The 23,300-nt window shown below is 43.8% G+C and overlaps 1 protein-coding gene across 3 annotated transcripts in view; it reads right to left on the reverse strand.

Annotated features, from left to right (window-relative positions):
• The window catches only part of frmpd4 (FERM and PDZ domain containing 4), a 76,252-nt gene that overhangs the window by 40,619 nt on the left and 12,333 nt on the right, over window positions 1–23,300 (reverse strand). The window contains exons 1-2 of one of the 3 annotated variants that reach the window (XM_037539461.1): window positions 13,775–13,926; window positions 5,316–5,432 (exon numbers count right to left, since the gene is read on the reverse strand). In XM_037539461.1, coding sequence (XP_037395358.1) covers window positions 5,316–5,432; window positions 13,775–13,791 — 134 coding nt within the window. In that variant the 5' untranslated portion in view covers window positions 13,792–13,926. Of the gene's footprint in view, window positions 1–1,956; window positions 2,102–5,315; window positions 5,433–13,774; window positions 13,927–23,300 lie in introns of those variants that run through there. The other 2 variants (XM_037539460.1, XM_037539462.1) reach the window with 2 other exon arrangements.

The raw sequence follows: 23,300 nt of genomic DNA on the forward strand, positions 1-23,300 counted from the left end.
AAAACAGCACCGAAACGCTGCTACGGAAAGCCACGTGTCTCCGAATCACGGCATGACCACGTTTAAAGCCTGTAATTCTGAGCAGCTCTCACCCACACACTGTCTGTCAGGCCAGCCGTCCCCTCTTCAGCAGCAGATTACGGGTCGTCATTCAGAACCAGCTTTCATCCCAACACGGACCAGCAGCCACAACAGCTCTCAGAGCAGAGCGGGCCTCCGTTAATAATTCACCTGGCTAAACAATGAACACTTAAAGGCATCACGTCCAGGGCTTTTAAAGGGGAACCGAGATGGAAAGTCATCCAGAGTGGTCTGAACTGTAGATTTTTACCGTCTCAGGTATCTTTACAGTGGTGCTGATGGGAACCAGGGGTCGCCACAAAATATAGCCACTTCATTTACTATCCAGAACCACCAGTGAACCTTCTGAGCTTCTATATTTTCTATAAAATGTTGTTCATGGTAAAACAGTAGAACATTTCCTTTGGGGGGCTACTTTGCCTGACAACACCCTAAGCGTACAGTACTGTGCCAAAGTTTTAGGCGTCTAAGCAAATGTTTAACCAGCTGACCTCAGCAGTGAGTTTATCACAATATACATTAGAATAAAGTCGTATTCATAATTCAAATAATCAGAAAAACAATAAACAGTAACAAGAATTTCTCGGGTCCATATTTTTCCTGGACACCTTCACAGCCGCCACAGAGACTCGTTAATATCATCAATTACATCATGAGCTCAATTTACTGAGCACTGATTGGTCAAACCAGGAGCTGCTTTATAACTACATATAATACTGGACTTCCTCGAGGAGGAGAGGCTTGGAGATGGGTAAACACACACACCAACATCCAGAACATCACTGTTTATTTTATATATAAAATCAGTATTAATTAATATACTATAAATGTTGTTTATTCAAATATTAACACTTTTATCAGCAAATAAGCACAAACTACACAATAAATAGATTTTGAAAATGTGTCTTGGGTGCCTAAAACCTTCGCACTGTACTGTATCCCTCCACCGGGAACGCATTTTAAGGCCCAAACTATCGTAAAACACTAACTTTCTGTAGAGAAGCTTCTAGAGGCTCATTCTGTTCTGATTGGCAGCATTTCATTTAAAACATTTATTTACACTGCAAAAAAAGGATTCTTGTCAAGTAAAATGATCTTTAGTATAGTCAATAGATCTAATCATTCTTCCTGTGAGGTTGTTGTCGGGTGAATTTAAGATTATTTACCTTATTTCTAGACGTTTTACTCTTTTAAGTAACTTGTTAGTTTAAATGATCTCACTATGTTGGCAGATAATTGTGCTCGTTTTTAAGAAACGTGCTCGAAACCAGCAAAATGATCTGCCTGTATAGTGAGAACATTTTACTTCATAAAATTACGCAAGACAAGGTAATCATGTCTAGAAATAGATAGATAGAAATAGTAGATAATCCTGCACAGCCATCTCAGAAAGGGAAATACCATATATATCGGTTAGATTTAGGATCGTTTGACTTCACAAGACATCATTATCTGCAGAAATTTTGGAAAAACACAGTAATAATTCCCCTCTAAAGACAGCGAATCGCCGGAACACTGCCCGAGGTACGGTCATATCGAGCTGTGGCAATTTTTTTTGCTCTATTTTGAGATCTGGAGCCACGGCAGGACACGCTTTGCCCTGGTCAAGTACGAGGAGAACCTTGATACAACTGAGACAATAATTAAGAAAGGTCTACTCAAGCAAGAGCTGCTCTTCTGCATCTCCTTTTCTTTCACAATTCACAATTCCTGAATTCTAGAGGCTTCAAGAAATGCAAATGGACAAAATAAGACCAGTTCAGCAGAGAAAAAGAGCCACTGGTGGTTAGAATAGTAAGAGAAGTTGCCTGCTAGGAGGTAAGTTGTCTGCTGGGAGAACCTGAGCTGGAGTTCTAGTGTCGGAAGTGCACGTACCCGAGCGAGAGTGAGGCCGAGGCTGGCGTGCAGCGGAGCGAGAGCGGGATGCGACCACGCAAGCAGAAAGACCCGGAGCCTTCTCCCGAGACGCATTCCTCCGCATCCCGAGCATCCGTCAAGCGCTCTGCTCCACTCTTACGTAAGCTGCCCCCTTATGCTAGCGAGGGCCAGATGCCATGTGCCACAAGTTCCCTCCCTCCCTCTTCCCCTCCCTCCCTTCATAGGGTGGCTAATTAGAAAAAAAAAGGTATTCATCCACCCCACTCCACCCCCAACATGACCACATGGAACGGCACGGGACACCACTGCCTTGAGCCACGGCAGCAGCCACAGAGCCGTCCGAGAGAGCCGGACCTGTCCTGAGATGAGAGCGAAGCGGAGGAGAACTGCGGGCAGCGCTGCGCTGCTCTGCTCTGCTCTGTGGTATTTTTAGAAGCAGAGAGAATGCATTCTGCCAGAGGAAGCGGCACGAGAAACAAAGGCTCGTCCTCCTTCCTCAGAAACACGAATCTCCATACAAGACCGCTGCGAGCGCACTTCTTACATCTGCAGCCCGGTTTTAACCGCCGGAGTACGAGGGGAGGGAGGAAGCCCACCTTTAGGCTGGCTTTACACGGTGAGAGTTGCATAAGGTAAAGCGTTTGCAACTCACTTGAAACTCAGCCGCAACAATAGCAGTCATCTTAACTTAATGGAGCAAGTTTCACGAAACAGCCGATCAAAAATGCTTATTATGCGTCTGGGGCGGTGGTACAGAGACTTCCTCTTGTTTAGTCTGGAGATCTGACAAATCACGATTATTCACAAATTCATAATACAGAAGCGAATCTGATCTTAATTTAGGAATTTTATCAGATCTTAGAGCATCTCGTCTCCGGTTAGGAGATCTAAACCTACTCAAAGTTAACAACCAGCTGTTATGTCTGTTGCCTAGCAACCGACCATACAAACACGGCTGAAAGGTAAACACGTCAACAGAATAATGTTAAAATGTGAGTTAAGCTGCTGTTACTGATGTAAAAAAGGTCAAACAGAGCTAAAGTAAGATAGACTGTCAGGTGTGAATGCTATGAGAGCGCCCCCTGCTGTGTATCAGAGTGCCCCCTGCTGTTTATCAGAGTCGCCCCCTGCTGTTTATCAGAGTGTCACTGCTCTCAGTTTCAGTCTCCATTTCCCAAACACTTCAGCCGAGCACGTTCCTCTTCCTAATAAACAGCCACATGTTCAGCTCCGCCTCCTCATTATTCTCCACCATCACTGTAATATTCCATCATCTACATTAACACAGGAAGGTGATCAGAGGGGCGGTGGAGTTCGAGTCGGCAGCGTTTGAGATGTTTAAAACGCAGAGTTAGAAGAGAAAAACATCTCCCAGTGAAAGCCGCGTTTTACAGTAGGAATAAATGGAGCTCATTATGCTGGTAGTGAACTACGCCGCCTGACTCAGCCGCCTCAGAACCAGAGAAACGGGCCTTAAACAGGAGTCAGGACCCTGCTGGGGTTCATCCTGAAGTTAGGACAGGATTTAGGAGGTTTAGTCTCAGTGCTGCAGTAACACTGATGTGGTGGTGGTGTGTTAGTGTGTGTTGGGCTGGTCTGAGTGGATCAGACACAGCAGTGCTGCTGGAGTTTTTAAACACCTGACAGCCAAAAACATCCAGCCAACAGCGTCCTGTTTTTGAAATAAATTGAAAATGCCTGCTGTTCTTTACATTGTGTGTGAATTTCATGATGAATGGAACAAAAGAAACCACCCAAAATGTACTTAAATAACTCGTTATATATATATAACTCTTGTTACTCTGGTTACATATATAAACATATATATATATATATATATACAATAGCAAAGATACATGTGCATATGTTGGCATATATTTAAACATTTAAATACATTTAGTAAATGTATACTGTACATATATTTATGAATATGAGAAAATTTACTGTCACTGTTGGAACGAAACCTCCTATCTCAGAAATGCTAACTTTCTTAACTTGTTATAGAACTGAATGCAAAAAGATCTTTTCCCAGCAATTTTGGACCAATTCTGTTGATCTATTAATCGTACAGTTTTCACAGAAGGATCAGCTGGCATTCATGAATTACGTAAAAACCAACAAATGACAGAAACGATATATGTGTGTATGGGTTCTACAGGAGCGTCCACTCTTCTGTCCTCCACAGGGGTCACTGGTGTTACTGACCGTCATCGGTGCTCCTCATAATAAAGGAAACACCAGAGACGTTTTTAATGATCAATGCATTTTACAGAACATCAAACCACACACTGTCCATCAGGGAACGTCCACTAAAATATGGAATTTAATCCATTTGTGCTGTTTTTTCACAGTGACCTCAGAATAAAGTCGGTCACACCAGTGACGTCAGCTAGAAGCTTCATATGAGATCATGAGCTGAATGAGAAGATCTCTGAGAACTGAGAGACACAGTGGACTCACCATGAGCTTTTCTCCATAGATCCTCAGAGAACAGGTCAAAGGAGGTTGAGTGACGTCATCGGTGTGACTTTTATTTCAAAATAAGAGAGTTTAGTTACACGGTAACACCAGTGACACGACTCCTGGGGACTTTTATTATATATTTTATAATATTTATTTGGCTTTGGTTTTCTTTATGTCATTTAATTCATTTATTTCATAGTCACGTAGAAGGCCTCAGCCTTCACACACGACTGTGGGGGCGAGCTCTTCTGTGGTGTTTGGATTCTATATGATTGATTTAAAAACCAATATTGATCAATTGAGGCTCAGGAAGTTATAATTATTAAATTACTGTGTTGTTTTATATAAAAATATGAATAAATCGTAACTCTAAGATGTTTTTTTAGTGGAATGTGTCTGTAAACGCTGGGGACGTTTCTGTAGACTGACTCAAATGTCTTTTTCCGTAATGGACCACACATTTTGGTCACATTCTGATTGGATAAAATATTAAAACATTTTGAGGGAGAGGACGGATCCTCCTTCAGAATTCTCTGCTGAGCACAGACACGTCTTCTTTTCCGAAATGAAAAACTCCTCAAATCTACCCGCCTGGCGTGAAAGGCGTACTCAGCATTCAAAGCGGAGAATTCTGCGGAAAGGTGACGTGTTTGTGTGCATGTATGCTAATGTCCGCATCCCCCAGAGTCTCCGAGCGAGCGGCGTTCGTGTGGCGGGGAGATCAAAGCGGCCCCCTGTGTGAAGGTGTCACTCCCACTCTGTTCCTCTCTCGGTCTCGCGTTCCTTCATGTGCTGAAGTGAGCCTGAGCGCCGAGCGGGCGTTCAGTCTGAAGGAGGAACCCATCAGAATTCTGTCTGCACTCCGAGAACCGCTACAGCTGCTGCGTACTCACTCGATGAAGCAGTCGCGGCCGTCTCTACTGGACGCCATGTCCCAGCCGTTCAGGGGTCCCTGGGAGGAGGTCCAGCCCCCGGAGGACGAGGGACACCCGAGGGTTTTGGTCCTGTGGCTGTGGGGAACAACACAGAAGGGACTCATTCAGAGATGGAGGCTTATGGAATTCATATGGACAGTTGACAGTTTTGTGGTTCAAGTCAAACTGTGTGAAAAATATATACAATGTAGGAAAATGGCCAAATAATTATTAAAGCTATTAAATATTTCGCTGCTGTCTGGAGAAAACCTCATATCTCCATTTTTGACGTTTTTCAGTTTTTGACATAATCTGAAATAAAATGTTGCCCTTTACATTGTGTGTAAATTTCATGATGAATGGACCAAAAGAAACGAACCAAAATGACCTGTAAAAAATTCTGGTTCCATTGACTTCCATTAAGTAAAGTAGGTTTTTTCCTTCTCCTGTAAAGTTACCCTTCTGAAGATACGAGGTTTTGTTCTGACTGCGGTGACATATTTAAAATGCATTTATTAGTGTGTGTGGTTCTCTGTGTGGAGTCGAGTGTAATGAAGGTTCCAGATGTAACTAAACGTACCGACTGTGATCTGCACTGTACTTTACATTCACCACGTACGTCTGCAATCAGACTCTCACACACAGTGTACTTCACATAAACAAGATACCAGATCAGGCCTGCATTTCACAGAGTATCAGTACCTACAGCCCTCACGTCTGTCCCATTAAAGGACCGCTTGATCAGATTAAAAACGAAGACACTGGAGCACAAACTCATTTTCTCTGTAGTTTTTAATCATTTTCTGGACCCCAGTTTTGAAATCTTTTCCCAGTCCTTTTGCAAGTGAATTATTTTATATCTAATCTCCTCAGAAAGATCTCCTGAAAAATTCATAACTGGAGCTGAACGGCCCTTAATGGCATTTTAACCTTCATTTCGAATCTACTGTGCTGGAGTGCTATTACTATTAGAGGTACTATTACTGTCCAAATACTTTTGCATTTCACCGCCTTGTTGGAAAAGGATTAACATAAAAACACTTAATTCTCATAAGAGCTCCTCGGCTCTTCAAATGTAGCTGTCTTACGCAGGTGGTCTGTCTTTTGGACCAGATGGCTCGCTCACCCTGAACAAGCTTCAGGAAAAAACTGGGCCCTTTTATCTCTGAACAGCAAAAATCACTGCATTCATCCAAAAATCCAGGCAGACAGTGCCCACACCTTCGGCCAGATTTACGGATGTCCCAAACACACATCTAGGTCATTTGGTGGGATCGTACCAGAACGTGCGAGGCCAGGATACTGATACGACACCACGCTGTGCCACAGAGCGCTGTGAGGTTCTACCCACCACCACTATACTTCATAACAGATGCTAACAGCCTGACTCTGTACAGATAGAGCTAACAGATGCTAACACAGGCTAACAGACGCTAACAGAGGCTAACAGACGCTAACAGCCCGACTCTGTACAGACAGAGCTAACAGACGCTAACAGAGGCTAACAGACGCTAACAGCCCGACTCTGTACAGACAGAGCTAACAGACGCTAACAGAGGCTAACAGACGCTAACAGCCCGACTCTGTACAGACAGAGCTAACAGACGCTAACAGCCCGACTCTGTACAGACAGAGCTAACAGACGCTAACAGACGCTAACAGCCCGACTCTGTACAGACAGAGCTAACAGACGCTAACAGACGCTAACAGACGCTAACAGCCCGACTCTGTACAGACAGAGCTAACAGAGGCTAACAGACGCTAACAGCCCGACTCTGTACAGACAGAGCTAACAGACGCTAACAGACGCTAACAGCCCGACTCTGTACAGACAGAGCTAACAGATGCTAACAGACGCTAACAGCCGCTAACAGCCCGACTCTGTACAGACAGAGCTAACAGACGCTAACAGACGCTAACAGCCCGACTCTGTACAGACAGAGCTAACAGATGCTAACAGACGCTAACAGCCGCTAACAGCCCGACTCTGTACAGACAGAGCTAACAGACGCTAACAGACGCTAACAGCCCGACTCTGTACAGACAGAGCTAACAGACGCTAACAGACGCTAACAGCCCGACTCTGTACAGACAGAGCTAACAGACGCTAACAGCCCGACTCTGTACAGACAGAGCTAACAGACGCTAACAGACGCTAACAGCCCGACTCTGTACAGACAGAGCTAACAGACGCTAACAGACGCTAACAGCCAGACTCTGTACAGACAGAGCTAACAGACGCTAACAGACGCTAACAGCCCGACTCTGTACAGACAGAGCTAACAGACGCTATATAATAGACGCTAACTAAGAGATACTCTGTATATGAGACACTATATATGAGAGATACTCTATCTATCTATCTATCTATCTATCTATCTATCTATCTATCTATCTATCTATCTATCTAACATACACACTAATATACATAAGCTAACAAAAGGACAAAATTGCTCTTCTTATCATTTGGGTTGCCAACCCCTGGCTTAGGCCATGAAGGGGCAGTGGTACTGTGGGAGCAACGGTGAACGGGAGCAGACAATAAGTGTAAAATGAACTTTGAAAAGCTTGCATGCATTTTTTTATTAATTTGAGTAATTAAAATTTAAGAAACATAATCAGTAACAGCGCAAAACAGTGTGAATTAAATGAAAATGGCAGGAAAGTATTTTCCATGTATATAAACGTATCTGAATACGCTCCTTTGTATGTGCTGTAACTGGAATACATTACTACATTTAGTGTATTGCGTATTCAGTATTCAGCCATCACTGCCTTTTCAAAATATTCTGGCCAAAACTCTCAAAGACAAGCACAGACCTGAAACCAGCTACCATCAAAGGGCTTTTCAGCAGGGATTCTTGTACTTCTGATTAATGATTAATATTCATTCATAAGAATGCTGTGCGTGTGAGGTTAGACTTAAAATGGTGCAATGATTTATTCTGAAAAGACGAAAACAGTGAAGGTTACTTTTTCAAAAACTCAGGACAGCTGTAAAAAATTGAAATCAGTCGAGCTGCGCCGTTAGACAAGAGTCTCGCGCTCAGCAGCGAGGTGGTGATATAATAGTGATGGTTGAAAGTTGTGTCACTTCAAAGAGCCTGTATGACTCAGAACAGTCTCTTAGCATTCATTATTTAAAGCCAGTCTCATCCCTCTTTCTTCTTCCCCGTCACCAAACCAGAGAGGGGGGGCAGAGAGAGAGAGACGGAGAGAGAGAGAGAGAGAGAGGGAGAAAGGGAGAGAGAGTGAGAGAAGGTGAGAGAGAGAGGGAGAAAGGGAGAGAGAGAGAGAGGGAGAGAAGGAGAAAGGGAGAGAGAGAGAGAGAAGGTGAGAGAGAGAGGTTGAAAGGGAGAGAGAGAGAAAGGGAGAGAGAGAGAGAGAGAGAGAGAGGGAGAAAGGGAGAGAGAGAGAGAGAGAGAGGGAGAAAGGGAGAGAGAGAGAGAGACGGTGAGAGAGAGAGGGAGAAAGGGAGAGAGAGAGGGAGACGGTGAGAGAGAGAGGGAGAAAGGGAGAGAGAGAGGGAGAGAAGGAGAAAGGGAGAGAGAGAGAGAGAAGGTGAGAGAGAGAGGGAGAAAGGGAGAGAGAGAGAGAGACGGAGAGAGAGAGAGGGAGAAAGGGAGAGAGAGAGGGAGAGAAGGAGAAAGGGAGAGAGAGAGAGAGAAGGTGAGAGAGAGAGGGAGAAAGGGAGAGAGAGAGAAAGGGAGAGAGAGAGAGAGAGAGAGAGAGGGAGAAAGGGAGAGAGAGAGAGAGAGAGAGAGGGAGAAAGGGAGAGAGAGAGAGAGAGAGAGAGAGAGGGAGAAAGGGAGAGAGAGAAAGGGAGAGAGAGAGAGAGGGAGAAAGGGGGGGGGGAGGGAGAGACCACTCTGTAGAGAACCTTTTCACCCTGCCATCAAAACGAGTCAACTTAAGCTCTGAGTTTGCTCTGAAGCCAGTCTAGAATTACTGCCCCAGCAGGTCGATCGCGGTACTGCAATAAAGGTGCTTGCAAGGGCGGCACTGCGTTGCCTTCACCTGTGGAAAGTGCGGTTTAAGCCCTATTTCCTCCAAAATAAATTAAAAAAAAATGAGTGGCTATGACTTAGTATGAAGTGGGAATGAAATAATTAAGCCTTGACCACAGCTTAGTAAGGCACGACCTCGTTCCCACGCCTTACTAAGTTGTGGCCACAACTAAATTATATTGTTCCCCCCTTGTTCTTGCTAAGTAGTTAAACCTAACGCTGTACTTAACATTCAAGGTTCAGCCTCATTCACTGAGGAATTGCTCGTAGGCGTATTCTAGTATTTAGCAGTAATGATAATATATAATGGGAGAAACAAGAAGTGGCCAGACTACCTTTAAACTAGCCTAACTTAATGTTAGCTTTTTAGCCAAAGTACACTTGAACATAACAGCTGGAAATCTAACTGGAAAGCACAAGAGGATGTTAGAGGATGGCTAACACAAACTGCCTCAACAGACGGACTACAGTCTCTGTATAAATCTGAATATGGCTGCTGTCGGACCAAAACCTCGTATCTCCGTTTTTCAGTTTTTTACATAATTTGAAAATGCCTAGAGTCGTTTATATTGTGAGTACATTTCAAGATGAATGCACCAAAAGAAACGGCCGAGAATTTCTTGGAAAGACGTCTGGTTGCATTGACTTACGTTAAAAGTGAAGTAGGTTTTTCCCTTCTCCTGTAAAGTTACCGTTTTGGAGATACAAGGTTTTGATCCGAAAGCAGGAATACGCTGGCAGGAGTTACTGAGCTGGATTTTGTAGAAAGCTTGAATCAATGAATGCTTCACACCACAGTATTTCCCAGGCCTGAGTAATCGCTTTCTAAAACTTCTGTTTTATCTCCTAATCCGTCTTATCGTTAGGGCCCAGTTTTCGAGACGGATTTAGGATTTGACAGAGAAATCAGGGGAAATTCGGTCATGGCAATGACGACAGGTTTGGGCATGTTTCTCTAACCCAAAAACTCGAACACAGCCGTCGGGGAATTCTACTCATGACTCAGGATTTTACTGTACGTGTACAGTATTTCGGAAGCCTGTGATTACCTGTCACTTTGAGCCTGTTACTCTGCAGCGCGGTGAAGGGAAGTGAGGGCGAGATGCTGAAAGTCATATTTGAGCTTCATGGCGAGCTTTGGATGATAAAAGGGTGATAATGGAGCTGAATCTAAATGGATTTCAGGCTATTTCTGTCGGATGTGGGCACAGGTCCGAAGAATATTCCCAGAGCTTTAGAAACACTCTGACCACCTGCGTCATTCACGAAAGCCAGAAAAATGACCAAAGCTTGGGTAAGCTAGAAACTGCAGTGGTTAAAACGTTCCTTTTTCCGCGATTGGATGAGCAAAATACAGGAACTTCTAACTTTTCCTCTGATAAACAGCACGGCTGGCAATGCTACAGCAGATGCTTAGTGACATATGCTGGACAGTACCTGAATAAGCACTTCTCATTGTTTTACAGTTCCTCTCCTGACTTAAAGAGGTACTTTAAGTTTAGCCCAGTTCAGCTTCGTTCACGGTTTGGGAATTCTGTTTACTGTTGGTCTGGAGAAGGGAAGGATTTCTGGGTCAAAGCCAAGCCAGGTTTAAAAAGCAAAGCAATCTCAGAATAAATTTTAAAACTGACACACACGAAAAAAAGACTCCTGCATGCATGAAATTGCATTAGAGCTGCACAATATAATGTTTCTTAATCGTTATCGTGATATCGGTCTTCGCAATACAGAACGATCTTTAACAACGTCATAAAAGATTTCATTGTGTTTTAGAATATCGCTGCTGTCGGAACAAAACCTCATATCTCTGTAAAATGGTAACTTTACAGGAGAAGGAAAAAAGCTACTTCACTTTTAATGTAAGTTAATGGAACCATTAGCGATATGTTGTGTTTTGATGCTGGTATGCTCGTCAACCAGCATGACCATGCTGGAGTGACCAGATAAACCAGCATAGACCAGCATAAACCAGCTTAGACCAGCATAGAGCAGCTTAGACCAGCTTAGACCAGCATAGACCAGCATAGACCAGCACAGAGCAGCTTAGACCAATATAGACCAGTATAGACCAGCTTAGACCAGTATTGACTAGCATAGATCAGTATAGACCAGTATAGACCAGCTTAGACCAGTATAGACCAGTATAGAGCAGCTTAGACCAGTATAGACTAGCATAGATCAGTATAGACCAGCATAGACCAGTTTAGACCAGTATAGAGCAGCTTAGACCAGTATAGAGCAGCTTAGACCAGTATAGACTAGCATAGACCAGTATAGACCAGCTTAGACCAGTATAGACCAGTATAGAGCAGTATAGACCAGTACAGACCAGCTTAGACCAGTATAGACTAGCATAGACCAGTATAGACCAGTATAGAGCAGCTTAGACCAGTATAGACCAGTATAGAGCAGCTTAGACCAGTATAGACCAGTATAGAGCAGCTTAGACCAGCATGAAATGCTTGCCAGTTTTTTCAGCAAGGACACTGCTATGGGCAATAGATGATGCATCATCAAGACTCATAGATAACAGAGCCTTAATTTCCTTGCAAAAAATATGCTTGTCAGACATCAAGCAAGCGTAGGACCAGATGTGCCCAACAGCATGGCCTACAGTAGAGCTTTGTTTTTAGCGCAGAACGTTAAAGCCGTTCTCCCAGCTCCGCCAGTCTGCGCGGAGTTTATTCAGCTGTTCTCTGCAGCGTCTGTAAATGTAGCTTTGACTGTACGAGGAAACTCGGTCTCGGGTTCGGTTTGAGTCACTAACCGCAGGACCATGTCTGACTTTGAGAAGAGATGCTGTGTCTTTATATTTCAACCCAAGATCAACGGAAAATTCAACGAGCTGCTTCACCTCTGAGCTTAAGCAAAGCACAGCTTTTGCAAGCGAACGCAAACCGTTCGCATCGTGATGCAAAACATTTGCGAGGGAACGCAACACGACTAACTTCTGTTTTAACCACAGACCATTTTACCTTTTTATATTTGTTTATCTCCACTGACCCTCTCACCCCGGACACCACTATCTGACTGTTACCCCACTTACCCGCCTTATTACCCCACTTACCTGCCATATTACCCTACTGATCTGACTGTTACCCCACCTACCTGCCTTATTACCCCACTTATCCAACTGTCACCTCACTTACCTGCCATATTAACCCACATCTGACTGTTACCTCACTGACCCCTTTCTCTGCCACTATACACCCTTTAACTGCTGCTGCACTCAGCACTTTAACTTTAGACCCATACTGTGCACTTGTAAGGTTTACAGGTATGACTGTGTGTGTGTGTGTGTGTGTGTGTGTGTGTGTGTGTGTGTGTCTGAGTGTGTGTGTGTCTGAGTGAGTGATGATAGGAATGCAGGTTTTACTCTATTTTATTTTATCTTGTTGATTTTATATTTATTTGATCTTATTCCCTACATGTGAGTGTCTGTCTGACTCTGTGCTCTGTGAGCTCCTGTAACCAAAACCAAATGCCTTGTATGCACAGCAGACCCGGCCAGTAAAGCTGATTCTGATTCTGATTCTCTGATTCTGATTCTCTGATTCTCTGATTCTCTGATTCTGATTCTCTGATTCTGATTCTCTGATTCTGATTGTGATTATCTGATTCTGATTCTCTGATTCTAATTCTGATTCTCTGATTCTGATTCTCTGATTCTGATTCTCTGATTCTGATTCTCTGATTCTAATTCTGATTATCTGATTCTGATTCTCTGATTCTGATTATCTGATTCTGATTCTGATTCTCTGATTCTGATTCTCTGATTCTGATTCTCTGATTCTGATTCTCTGATTCTAATTCTGATTCTCTGATTCTCTGATTCTGATTCTCTGATTCGGATTCTCTGATTCTGATTCGGGACTTCAACTTTTCCTTGATGTCCTCTTTTGGAAGCCACTGGCATTGAGTACTCCTACATTATGCTGACGCACTGTCTAACCCATGGCTGTGGGACGCTTTAGCCATCAGGTGTGAGACCCTAACACAGTGTGCAGAGTCAACCTGGTACGTTAAAAACTGCTTGCAAGACGTTTTTCCGAGATTAGATGAGCACAGCACTGTCTGACAAAGAAATGCTTAACTCGTCCTCGAGCGTCAGGGACAGCCAGCAGACGCTACCCAACTTTCTTTAGTCACTAACATCCATTCAGCTCAGCGGAGATCCATTCACATTTGACCCTGCACAGCCCGCAGCGCGGCGTTCCCACCTGTGGCTTTCAGGCTTGCATAGCATGGAAATTTTTTCAGTGGATATAAACACACAACCACCTGCATGACTATCAGGTCTACAAGAGAAGAGCAGAATAAGCTGGACAGTCAGTGCTGATTCAATTCCAGCCATGACCACAGCAGAGTCTCCTGGGCCTGCCAGCGCTGATTCCCTTTTCCTTCAGAAAACAAAGAGATGAGTCGACTCACGGTTTGAAATGACGCATCCTCAGAACTGCACATCGCTCGGGCTAAACGCTTCACACTCATCTTCCTTCAAAGTGCTTGGCTGATTTCCCTGATTTATTCTTTTTCCTGACCACAGAGCCGTTCCGCGTGGGTTCTGCTGACCATCTGTACTCCTCTGCGAGCTGAGAGTTTGTGTGGAGTTCCGGCGCCGGCCAGCGAAACCGAAGCTGCTTCGTTAATAAATGATGGCGCCTCGGTCACGTAGCGCGGGAATGTGAAGGAACGCGTGCTGCACAATTCATGACCGGCGTTGCCTTAAACTGAGCAGAGTAAGTGCTTCAGCACTGCTGCTCAGCCAGGCTTAGCCACAGGAAGCGGGCCGCAGAATGAGGACCACAATCACTTTGTTTGCTATTAGACGTAGAAGGAAATTCGTTTGGTGCACTTTCAGCATTTTAACAATCACACGTATGATCCGAATGATATATTACAACGTAAAGCACGTGTTTACAGTGAGGAGTGGAGAGATGCCTCATGTACATTCACAATGTATTAAGCTTTAAACAGATAAACCAAATTAGGGATGCATCAAAATGGCAATTCTGGGCTGATGCACAAACTTTTCATGTACACCGAACAGGCACAACGACTCGTTTCTACGCTCACTGTCCACTTTATCAGCTCCACTGACCGTACAGTTCCCCTCTGTAGTTCTACAGTTACAGACTGTAGTCCATCTGTTTCTCTGATACTCTGTTACCCTGTTCTTCAGTGGTCAGGACCCCCATGGACCCTCACAGAGCAGGTACTGTTTGGGTGGTGGATCATTCTCAGCTCTGCAGTAACACTGACATGGTGGTGGTGGTGGTGTGTTAGTGTGTGTTGCACCGGTACGAGTGGATCAGACACAGCAGAGCTGTTGGAGTTTGTGTTTAATCTAGGATTGCTTAGCACTCATATAGTACTAGAATCCCATAGAGGCGCTAGCAGAAGGAATCCCACAAAGACAGCCACAACCTTCATAAGAATAACGTTCTAAACGAGTGAAATAGTAGACGTGCGATTTTTAACGGAAAACTGCTTCGTTTAAAAAGCTGTTTGACAGTGCCCCCCCAACTCTGTGCATAGACAGTGGGTAGATAACATGAAATTGTTTGCTGTATTAATAAAGTGAACCTGTATGTCTTTTCTGAAGGTGTAAACAAGGGGTGCCCAATCCTGGTCCTGGAGATCTAGCACTCTGGAGAGATCCAACACAATATAGCGATGCCTCTGAAAGCCTTTCCTGGATCAGGTGTTAGTTTAGGGTGGATCTCCAGGACTAGGACCGGAGACTCCTGGTGTGGACGGTGAAAAGCCCCAGAAGTCTGAAAGCACAGAGCCATAAAATCACCCCTATAGCAACAAGAAAGCTGAAGTAGAGTCACGATAGTTGAAGGTAAAGGTGAACATCAGGCGGGTGATGCTGAGGGAAAGTGGAGCGTCGCAGCGTTGGTGAAATCCTGCAGCCACGCCGCAGCTGTCTGGTGGAAAGCAGGGATGAGCTCAGATATATCCTATTTGTTATACATTCTATTTTTATAAGCAAACAGGCCCTTTTTGGAGGGCATTTCAGCTTTAAAGCTGCAAGCCACGCCAGTTTCCTTTCCTTCTTCTGCGGTATGGCACGCCCAGGGAGCACACTGCAAAAAATGATATTTTTGCAAGAGAAATAATTTAATATTTCTCATTTTTAGACGGTTGTAGGCATATTAGAGGATTGTTTAACTTAAGTTAGTAACTTCAAAATTATTTAACATGCTTTTAACATGTTTGTCAGTTTATTGTGTAAATTTATTATAAACCACATTGGCAGAAAAAAGCTGCTCAAGAAATATGAGGATATAATGGGATAATTTTACCTAATAAAATGACTCAAACCAAGTAAAAATAGCTTGGAAAAAGTTAAATAATCCTGGATTATTCCTACAAGCATCTCAAAATGAGAAATGATTTATGTGAATTTCATTTGCCTTGATATATAGTTTTTGTGAATGCATGGGTAATGAATTCAAATCTGCAGGTTTTAGCATTCTTTCCAAAAACAAATTATTTTGAGTTATTGTGGAGCCTGACGAGAGCACACGTCGAGTGTAGTCCGTACCTGAGCCAATTTAAACGTTCTCTCTAGAAATGATCAGTTTGAACCATTTATTGTTTGTCATCATGTCTGTATATCGTTCTATCCGTGTTGGCTCTATGACCCTGGACCGTTTTGACCGTGACCCTGGATTCGCCCGTGATAAAAGTCCCTTATCTCATCACGTGCGTCCGCCTCCTCGCTCCGCGTTACAATCAGACAGGATTTTCAAAAGTATTTGATGAACACATGTACGTGTATTTATTTCTGTCTGTGTGTAATATTTACCCACTCATTTTAAAATAAATGTATTTTAGATATATATTGGCTTAATATGGCAAAATATTCTGAAACACATTTTAGTGTCTGAAATGTACTGAAACCACATCCATATATTTTTTCCATATAGGAAAACTCATCAGCAGTTCCGGATTGAATGAGCAAACGTTTCTGATTAGATTAAGTGACCCTTATTAATCTCACAGCGGGGATATTTAACCTCCGCATTTAACCCATCAGTGCAGTGAAACACCACATACACACTAGTGAACACACACACTAGGGGGCAGTGAGCACACTTGCCCGTAGCGGTGGGCAGCCCAATACACAGCACCCAGGGAGCAGTTGGGGGTTAGGTGTCTTGCTCAAGGGCACTTCAGTCACATCCTGTCAGCTCTGGGGATCAAACCAATCCCTGATCCCAGATCCCCGATCCCCTTCCGGTCACAGGGCCAGTTCCCTAACCTCCAGCCCTCGACTGCTCTGTTACCTGGAGGTGCATTTTATAATTCTAGCCCACAGTCCCTAAGCTCAAAACAGTTTATAGGCACACTACCTTCACTTTCTCTGGAAAAACGGTCACATTTGTACATTTCGATGACACAATAAAAAGCCTGGGCTGCATGGAGTCAACACACCTTACAAAATACAACTGCACCGTGTTTCGGTACCACAATGTTCTCTAAATAAAGGTACTGAAGAGGGTGAAACGTACCATAAAGGGAAAACGTGCAGACCTACAGAGTCTCTCTAAATCGCCATCAGCACAACCTTTACTGACGTCTGGTTCCTCGCCGTTTTAATGCTGCATTTACTTGAATTTCATTAGAAAGCGGTCAGTGCGCTCTCCACATGCCGCACCAGACTACCGTTAGATCCTCAGAGTGAAGATGCGGCTGGTCGGACAGAGACGCCTTACAGCACAAAGAACAGACCGAGTTCCTGCAGCATCTGTTGCCATGGCGCCTGACGTTCAGTCAGATCGTCTGTCTGCGGGAAACAGGCCTCATACTGTCTCACTGCTGATCGGGGCCTCAACCACTCTCAGGATTTATCACTCACACATCCTGAAAACCATCGCAGATGTACACTTAATGCAGACCAGACAGTACTGTCCCGGCACACTGACCACTGTAACTGGAGACTCAACCAATACATTTCATCACTAGCCACGTTTACACGCAGCCTAATGATCTGTTAATAATCCGACTAATAGCTCAATCTGAATTGAATACGTCCATGTAAACACCTCAGTCTGAATAGTCTCATCCGATTGAGGCCATTCGGAATACAGTTTCTATCTGACAGAACGAGGTGGGTAATCCTGTAAATAATCCATTAAATAGAAGAATAATATCCATGTAAACGCCTGTATCCGATTACATTCCCTATCGGAAAGTTTGTTCTGCACAAGAGGTTCTACCAGCAGTAGGAGAACCAGACGCTTGTAGGGTTGGAGAAGGTCAGAGAGATTGTTGAGAGCTTTGTAGGTGAGAAGAAGGATCTTAAACGGAATATGATAGTTCATGGGAAGCCAGTGGAGGTTTTGGAGAACAGGTGTAATGTGGTGATGTGACCGGGTGTAAGTGAGGAGTGTCTGGAGCTTATGAAGAGATGAGGAGCTGATGCCTGCAAGAAGAGAACTGCAATAGGCTGGAAATGAAAGCATGAATGAGAGTTTCGCAGCTGACTGGGAGAGAGATGCGGATTTTTGTTATATTGTGTGAGTGAAAGAAAGAGGTTTTAACTTGGGAGCTGACATGAGAGTCCAGTTCAAGTGAAGAGTCAAGGATGACACCCAGGTTATGGACCACAGAGGAGGGAGACAAGACAACATCATCAATTGAGAGAGTGAGGGGGCCAGTTTTATTTACAGCAGATTTAGAACCAGTAAGAAGGAGTCCTGTCTTATCACTGTTAAGCTTTAAGGAGTTGTGTTTCATCCAGTTACTAATTTCTGAGAGGCACAATTCCAGATTGCCAAGAGGGGAGTTAATGGGCGAATCTGTCCACAGATAAATCTGGGTGTCATCTGCATAGCAATAAAAGTCAAGGTTAAAACTTGCCAAGAGGGAGCATATAAATAATGAATAATACAGGCCCAAGTACAGAACCCTGTGGAACCCCTTGAGTGACAGCGGAAGAGGAGGAATGATGCCCAGAGACAGTAACTGTTTACGATCTGTTAGATAGGAAGTGAACCAGTCAAGAGCGGCGCCTACAGTACTCAGCTCTCTCAGTCTACACGGGAGGATGGACTGTGAAATTCTTATAATCGATGATATCAGCTAATATCTTTTAAAGTGCCTCTTTACAGACTAATATGATGCTCTCATATCTGTAAGCTGTCAAATCCGCTATATGGCCAAAAGTATGTGGACACACTCCTAATTATTGAACTCAGATATTTTAGCCGTATCCATTAACAGGTGTATAAAATCAAACACGTAGCCATGCAGTCACCATAGACAAACACTGGCAGCAGACTGAGTCATACTGAAGAGCTCAGTGACTTTAAATGTAGCGCTATCATAGCCGCATTTAAGCCAGTTTGTGAGAATTTTGCCCTGCCAGAGCTGCCCCTGACAACTGTAAGTGCTATTATTGCGAAATGGAAGCATCTAAGTGCCACAACAGCTCAGCCATAAACTGGTAGACCATGCAAAATAACAGAGTAAGTTCCAAACTGCTTCTGGAAGCAAGGTCAGCACAAGAACTGAGCAACAGGAGCTTCATGAAAAGGGTTTCCATGGATGAGCAGACACACACAAGCCTAAGATCACTATGCGCAATGTCAAGTGTTGGCTGGAGTGGTGTAAAGCACCTCCACTGGACTCTGGATCAGTGAAAATGTGTTATCTGGAGTGATGAATCAGCTTCACTATCTGGCAGTCTGATAGATAAATCTGGGTTTGGTGGATGCCAGGAGAACGTTACCTACCAAAATGCATAGTGCTCTTCACTGACTTGTTGAGACAGCACCAGCAAATAGGACACCAGACTGGTTAGAGACCCTCGGATTAGCTATAATTGGTTATTGGTGATATTTGTTCCATTACAATGTGTTTTTTTTTTTTTCAGTTAAGTTGCACTGAAGAGCAGGAATATAAATAAATATATTTTATAAAATAGTAAACAATAAAACATAAAAACATAAACAGTAATAATGATAATAATCAGTAATACAAATATTAATTACAATATTTGTAGTACTCCTGTATCATTCTTTATCATTCAGCAAACTGAGACACTTCTTGTTCGTATTCTTACAGAATATTAGAAATTGAAAATATTCGACAGCCCTAAATCCACACTATTGGTCAGCGGAGTATCTCAGCGAGCTCCTGCTGGACAGGTGTGTCTACACTGTGTATCCTCCCCGTGACAATTCCATCACAGTCAGGCTGCAGAGCGTTCTTCACTCCTGCTTTGTAGCACTTCCACTTTACTATATATGATATTAATTTTTAATTTTTGTCCCACAGTGCTTCTGTGTAATTACTAAAGAAATACAAAGAGCACTGTAAATAGTATATAACTGTAGAATAGCATCACGTTCACTGGATAGCTTGTACTGCTTTGCACTGTATGAATAATTTAACCCAGCAATCCCCAAGAGTGGCGACGGCAGGTGAAATGAATCCTGATACCTGATAGCCAATCAGCGGGTAGGTTGCTGTAAGTGATCAGGAAGGTCCCGCCCCTTTTATGAACAGAATGTGCGCTGCATGATTGAGTTCACCCACGGCTGATACAGCTTGTATAATTTCCATAGAAAAGCACCAGAATAAGTGGGCGCCCTGGAGCAGCCGCACATGAGCCTATGGTCACCTTTAGAGGGGTATAAAGCCCCCAGCATTGGGCTGTGGAGCAGTGGAGCTGTGTTCTCTGGACTGATGGAGCTCCATCCAGTACCTTTAGGATGAGTATACTGATCCAGAACTGGCCATCCAACATCAGTACCTGACCTCATTAAAGCTCAATCAAATCCTCACAGCAATGTTCCGTCAAGCCTTCTCAGAAGACTAGCAGCACAGGGGGACATACTAACTATTAATACCCTTCGCAGCTGCTACTCATCCAGTTAGACTGACCCCACATAGTCTTTATTTCTAAGCTCTATTTTATACAATTAGCAGTTTTAATGAATTCCCAGCACTATGAACATATGCTGAGGTTACCCTGTTATGCTGTAACTGGAAACTCTTAAACTCTCCAGAATGATGTTCTTCAAGGATTCTTTAGCAAGGAAAATGTTTCTGTATAGAACCATGAGCACTCTAAGAACACAGATAATGAGCATGTAGATGCTTCTATATAGAACCTTTCTTGAAAAGGGTTCAATATAGCAGCAAAAAGGGCTTCCACTCTTACAGCCTTGACATCGTCACAACAGAAGAACACCTTTTGGTGCTACGTAGAACCATTTTCACAAGAAAACCCAAGAACACTACAAGTGCCACAAATGAAAATACTTCAGAACTGAAATAAAAGCTACGTCACTGTTCTGAGAAATTTAAAGTTCTTTTAACTGTTATTTAAACAGACATCGGCTTATTAACCCCTATGAATGCTGGAATGCACAACCCATTTACACGTTTTTACACTTGTTCTCTGGTGAATTACCATGTGGGTGGACTAGAAGTACCAGAAACACTAAGATAACCTGGCTCACGGTTGGCGTCGCGCATGCCGTGTAGTGAGAATAGCTCAACAATTATATTACTGACCACAACCACCCTGAGCGTTAAGACTTGACATTCCCATTTAAATTCATTTTAAATCACACCAGATGAATTTCTCCTAGAAGCAACGTCGTCACACTTCCAGCGCTGATCTACATTTTTAGGTGTTGACATCGTTTTGTGTCTCAACCAAAGCAGAGAAAAATGCTCAGGAGACCTGCTTAAGCATTTAAACTCCTTCACAAGTCACTAGAACACACCAGCGTTGAGGGCTGTGGAGTAACTGGCTGACAGATGGAAAATTACCATCCCGTCTCAGAAGAGCACCCAACAGAAAGAGTGCGCCCGGTAATGGGGCACAGATACGAGGCCAGGTCAAAGCTCAGGCAACCAGGGATATTCGCATGCCGTGAAGGCCCCCTTTAGCTCAGCTGTCTATGTGGGAGATGCTAATGGATTCTGCAAGGACGCATTTCTGAGCTCTTCCATCTGTTTCTAAAAACACAAAGAGAATCTGCGCTGGGCGACAGCTTCTTTCACTGCAGTGAGCGACGGTAATAACCACATACTGTCTCCTTTTAAAGGCTGCGTGAGTCAGTCATGTATGTTGACACTGTAATACAGGATTAATCAATAAGTACATTCAGCACACATGCTTTGGAAATCCACCAATCTTCTACGTTTTTGCATAAACAGAGTCACTCAGAGAGGTTTGGTGTGAAACTCACCGTTCTAGAGAAACGTACCCAGTCAGAACCGTTCACAGTGGTGGTGATAGGAACCAGACGTCCACCTCTAAAAGCTCCTCACGTGTAACGGTTACAAATACGCTGCCTGATGTCTGAGACGCTGTTTTATGACCGTTTTGAGAAGATTTTGGCCTGATACTCCATTCGTGGTGGAGGGATACGTGCAGGGTGTTGTGAGACAAAATAGTCCCCAAAGAAAACTAATTATTCCAGATTTGCGACTATTTTACTGTCCTCAACATCACGTGCCCTGCTGAAAAAACAGCTTAGACCACTATACATTCCATGCTGGTCTAAGCTGGTTTATGCTGGTTTAGTGCTGGTATAGCCGGTCACCCAGCATGGCCATGATGGCTGACCAGCATACCAGCATCCAAAACACAACGTAAGCTGGTGACCAGCCATGCTGGTCTGCGCTGGGTTTCTAGAAGGGTATATAAACTCAGAAGACTCGTGTGGGTTCTCTGGTGGTTCTGGATGGTAAATAAAGTGTCTTTATCTGTGTTGTAGTCATGGCGACGCCTGGTTCCCATCACCACCACTGTAAAGGCATCTGAACCATTTCACACCAAACCCTCTGAACCTCTGTGGTTGCTTAACCAATCAGTTATGTAAGAAATAATGAAAGACAACTTACTTTCCCTTTAAATGAGAATGTTTTGCAGAACGTTTACTCCGTATTTACAGGCCGCTATATGTAGACACGTATGAATATGTATAAATAGACACATTTTGTAAAAGAAATACATATATTCAGAGAAATAATGATTATTTAAATGCAGTAGGGGTGCGTATTACATAGAAGCCAAGATCTCAGGCCTGAGGGGAAAACCTACTGCACCAGGTGACCAGTCATGTGAATCTTCTAGCTGAGACTGAGACTCTCACAGCACAGAACAGCACAAAGTCTGAGGTGGCCTAGGCTGGTTTATGCTACTGTCTATGCACTTAACCACTCCACATCAAACCACTCTCAATGACTTGCTCACATCTCAACCACTGAATTGCCCTTTAAATACCTGATTTCTGATAGTGTGCAGAACTACTACATGCAATTCTGGACGTTGGATCTGTTTATCCCACTGAACACACTTGGACACCAGAGATAGCAACACTGCAGCCAATCAGATCCTGTCTAAAGCTTCTGACAGACGATTGATTTTCCGTTCCACGCCTTTGATTTGATCTCCTGGTGATTTCGGTGACTGTTCCCTCGATTGCATCAGATTAGCATTAGCATAAGCGTCTATATAAGGTTTATGAGCAGAGTCTTTAAGTAACGGTCCTCACATAAAGGCATTTTTAATGTGCTCGGTTCGAGAGAGAGCTCCCTGAGCTCCGTCAGCGTCCTGAGCAGGCAGGCACAGCTCATAACGGGATGACACCCACCAGCGCGCCCCATCAATACTCCTCCCTGCAGCCGTCACACATTCCTGCAGCTAATCAACTGTTCTGACTGGCTTTCACCATCAGTAAACCGTACAAATGGACCAACCATCCGTCTGCGGTTCCAGGGACGGCTCAGCCAGACAGTGCTGGGGTGGCTGACCACAAACTTTCATTCCTTGTTAAAGCTAATGCTAAAAATGATGGCCTCATGCTAAAGTGACGATCAGGCGTGACATTCTGACCACCTCAATGTCCACTTTATCAGCTCCACTGACCGTATAGCTGCACTCTGTAGTTCTACAGTTACAGACTGTAGTCCATCTGTT

The sequence above is a fragment of the Pygocentrus nattereri genome, chromosome 6, assembly GCF_015220715.1.
Source record: "Pygocentrus nattereri isolate fPygNat1 chromosome 6, fPygNat1.pri, whole genome shotgun sequence".
Classification (NCBI taxonomy): Eukaryota; Metazoa; Chordata; class Actinopteri; order Characiformes; family Serrasalmidae; genus Pygocentrus; species Pygocentrus nattereri.